The sequence below is a fragment of the Tarenaya hassleriana genome, unplaced genomic scaffold, assembly GCF_000463585.1.
Source record: "Tarenaya hassleriana unplaced genomic scaffold, ASM46358v1 Cleome90, whole genome shotgun sequence".
Lineage (NCBI taxonomy): Eukaryota > Viridiplantae > Streptophyta > Magnoliopsida > Brassicales > Cleomaceae > Tarenaya > Tarenaya hassleriana.
This window is the reverse complement of record NW_010971390.1, coordinates 1-2,009: the sequence shown is the minus strand read 5'-3', so window position 1 is coordinate 2,009 and position 2,009 is coordinate 1. Positions and strand designations below refer to the sequence as shown.

The 2,009-nt window shown below is 43.9% G+C and overlaps 1 protein-coding gene across 1 annotated transcript in view; it reads left to right on the top strand.

Annotated features, from left to right (window-relative positions):
* Positions 1-1,808, top strand: part of LOC109116278 (uncharacterized protein At3g43530-like) — a 4,457-nt gene extending 2,649 nt beyond the window's left edge. Inside the window, exons 2-4 of the mRNA XM_019201424.1 lie at positions 5-166; positions 469-1,306; positions 1,486-1,808. Of these exons, the coding sequence (XP_019056969.1) occupies positions 5-166; positions 469-1,306; positions 1,486-1,808 (1,323 nt within the window). The remainder of the gene's footprint in view (positions 1-4; positions 167-468; positions 1,307-1,485) is intronic.
* Positions 1,809-2,009: the final 201 nt, after the last annotated feature.

Here is a 2,009-nt window from a genome sequence, read left to right as displayed (position 1 = left end):
ACAGTTGCTTCCTTTCGAATGCATATCAAATTTGGGTGCCAACGGGATGTACAAAGACGTCGAGGGAGCGGATCCGACGTGTCCCAGAATGTGCAAGAAGTCTGTCAAAACAAATGTTAGATGGAGTTTTAATACTGTTATAGACCAGATTAGCACTAAAGCAAAGGTACTCAGAAAATAGGACATGGTGTGTTGGTCACAGGTTTCATGGTCACATGGTACCATGTAACTCAGTCACATGGTACCATAACCTATTTGGTCACATGGTACTATTTAACTCGGTCACATGGTACCATAACCTATTTGGTCACATGGTACTATTTAACTCGGTCACATGGTACCATAACCTATTTGGTCACATGGTACTATTTAACTCGGTCACATGGTACCATAACTTATTTGGTCACATGGTACTATTTAACTGTCACATGATGCATATGGTAACAATAAGTCTCATCTATTTTTCAGGGAATTAAGAGCATTCTTAAGAAGGAAGCGACAGAAGAAGCTCTTCTTTTTGATCTAGATGATCTCGATGGAAGTGAAGATCCAACGGTTAAAGTATGGATGCAATATCTTGAGAGGAATCCGGAGAACATGTACTGGAAAAAAATCCATGAAATGGAAATTCGTTCCAGAAAATCTTCAAAGAAAAAGAAGAAGGGGAAAAGTTTGGTAGATGAAGATGAAATAGAAGATGAGGGACGAGAAGAAAAAGAAGAAGAAGAACAAGAACAAGAAGCACAACAACGACAACAACCGCAAGAAGGAGTCATACCACCACAAGGGATACAAAAAGAAGCACAAAGAGTTCACGGAGTGTCAAGTCTCGAAGCACTGAAGACCGAATTGAAGGCCGATTTCAGGGCCGTGGCTAAAGCATCCGAGCTGAGAATCATCGATGCTGTGCTCCTTGGAAAAGAGGGATTTGTCCCAAGTCCCACAGTGCAGGAGAACCCGGTGATAGATCTGGTAGATAAGGACATATCCATACCCAGGTCCACAGCGACGCCCAGGTCCACAGTGCAAGAGATCAGAAAAAGTCCTATTGCGAAAGAAAGAGTTACGACAAGTCCTTTGATGTGTTCTGTCGGTACCGACGAATACTATGATCAAGATGTTGGACTTTTTGAGTTAAGACCGAGAGATGTGACTCCATTGGAGTCAGAAAAAGAGAAGACAACTGCCCAGGAGGCATTGGTTACAGAGAAAGAACCGTCTCCTAAGGAGAAAGAGGCATCAAGCAAGGAGAAAGAGCCCTCGCCTAAAGAGGTTGATCTTTCTTCCATGGACGCAGAAGTAGGAAGTAAGTATTCAAACTTTGTCATTTGGTCACATTACTTGATCACATGAGATCATATTTATTTGGTCACATGGGACCATAGTTACTTGGTCACATGGGACCATAGTTACTTGGTCACATGGGACCATATTTACTTGGTCACATGTTTTAATTAATTTGTGCATAACTTGTGTTTTGTTCAGAAAATGTCTCCGAAGAAGATGCTGAAGAGAATGATAGTGACGATGATGCTGACAGTGGCGATGAGAACACAGAAGAAGAGGGTGACGCCGATGGTGATGAGGGTGAGACAACCGATGAAGATTCTGAAAAGGATGACGCCGATGGCGATGATACTGATGGCGAAGAGGGTGAGGGAACCGATGACGATGATACAACAGCTGAATCTTCTGACAAAGAATCGGATGCCAAAACCAATGAAGACACAGATATGTCTGCCCCCCTGTTGAACATGAAGTCAATCAACCTCCACCAGCAGTTGACTCCTCTGATACAGAACAGTTGAAAAGAACAAAGAGGAAGCTTACTGATGGACCATCCAAAAGAAGCCCTTATGTAGAACCAACATCAACTGGTCCACCGGCCAAAAGACAAAGATCTCAGGCTGTAGGAGGTCGAGGCAGAGGCAGAGGTCGAGGTAGAGGTAGAGGCAGAGGCAGAGGTAGGGGCAGCGGCAGAGGTCGAGATAACACTGCCCAGGAGGATG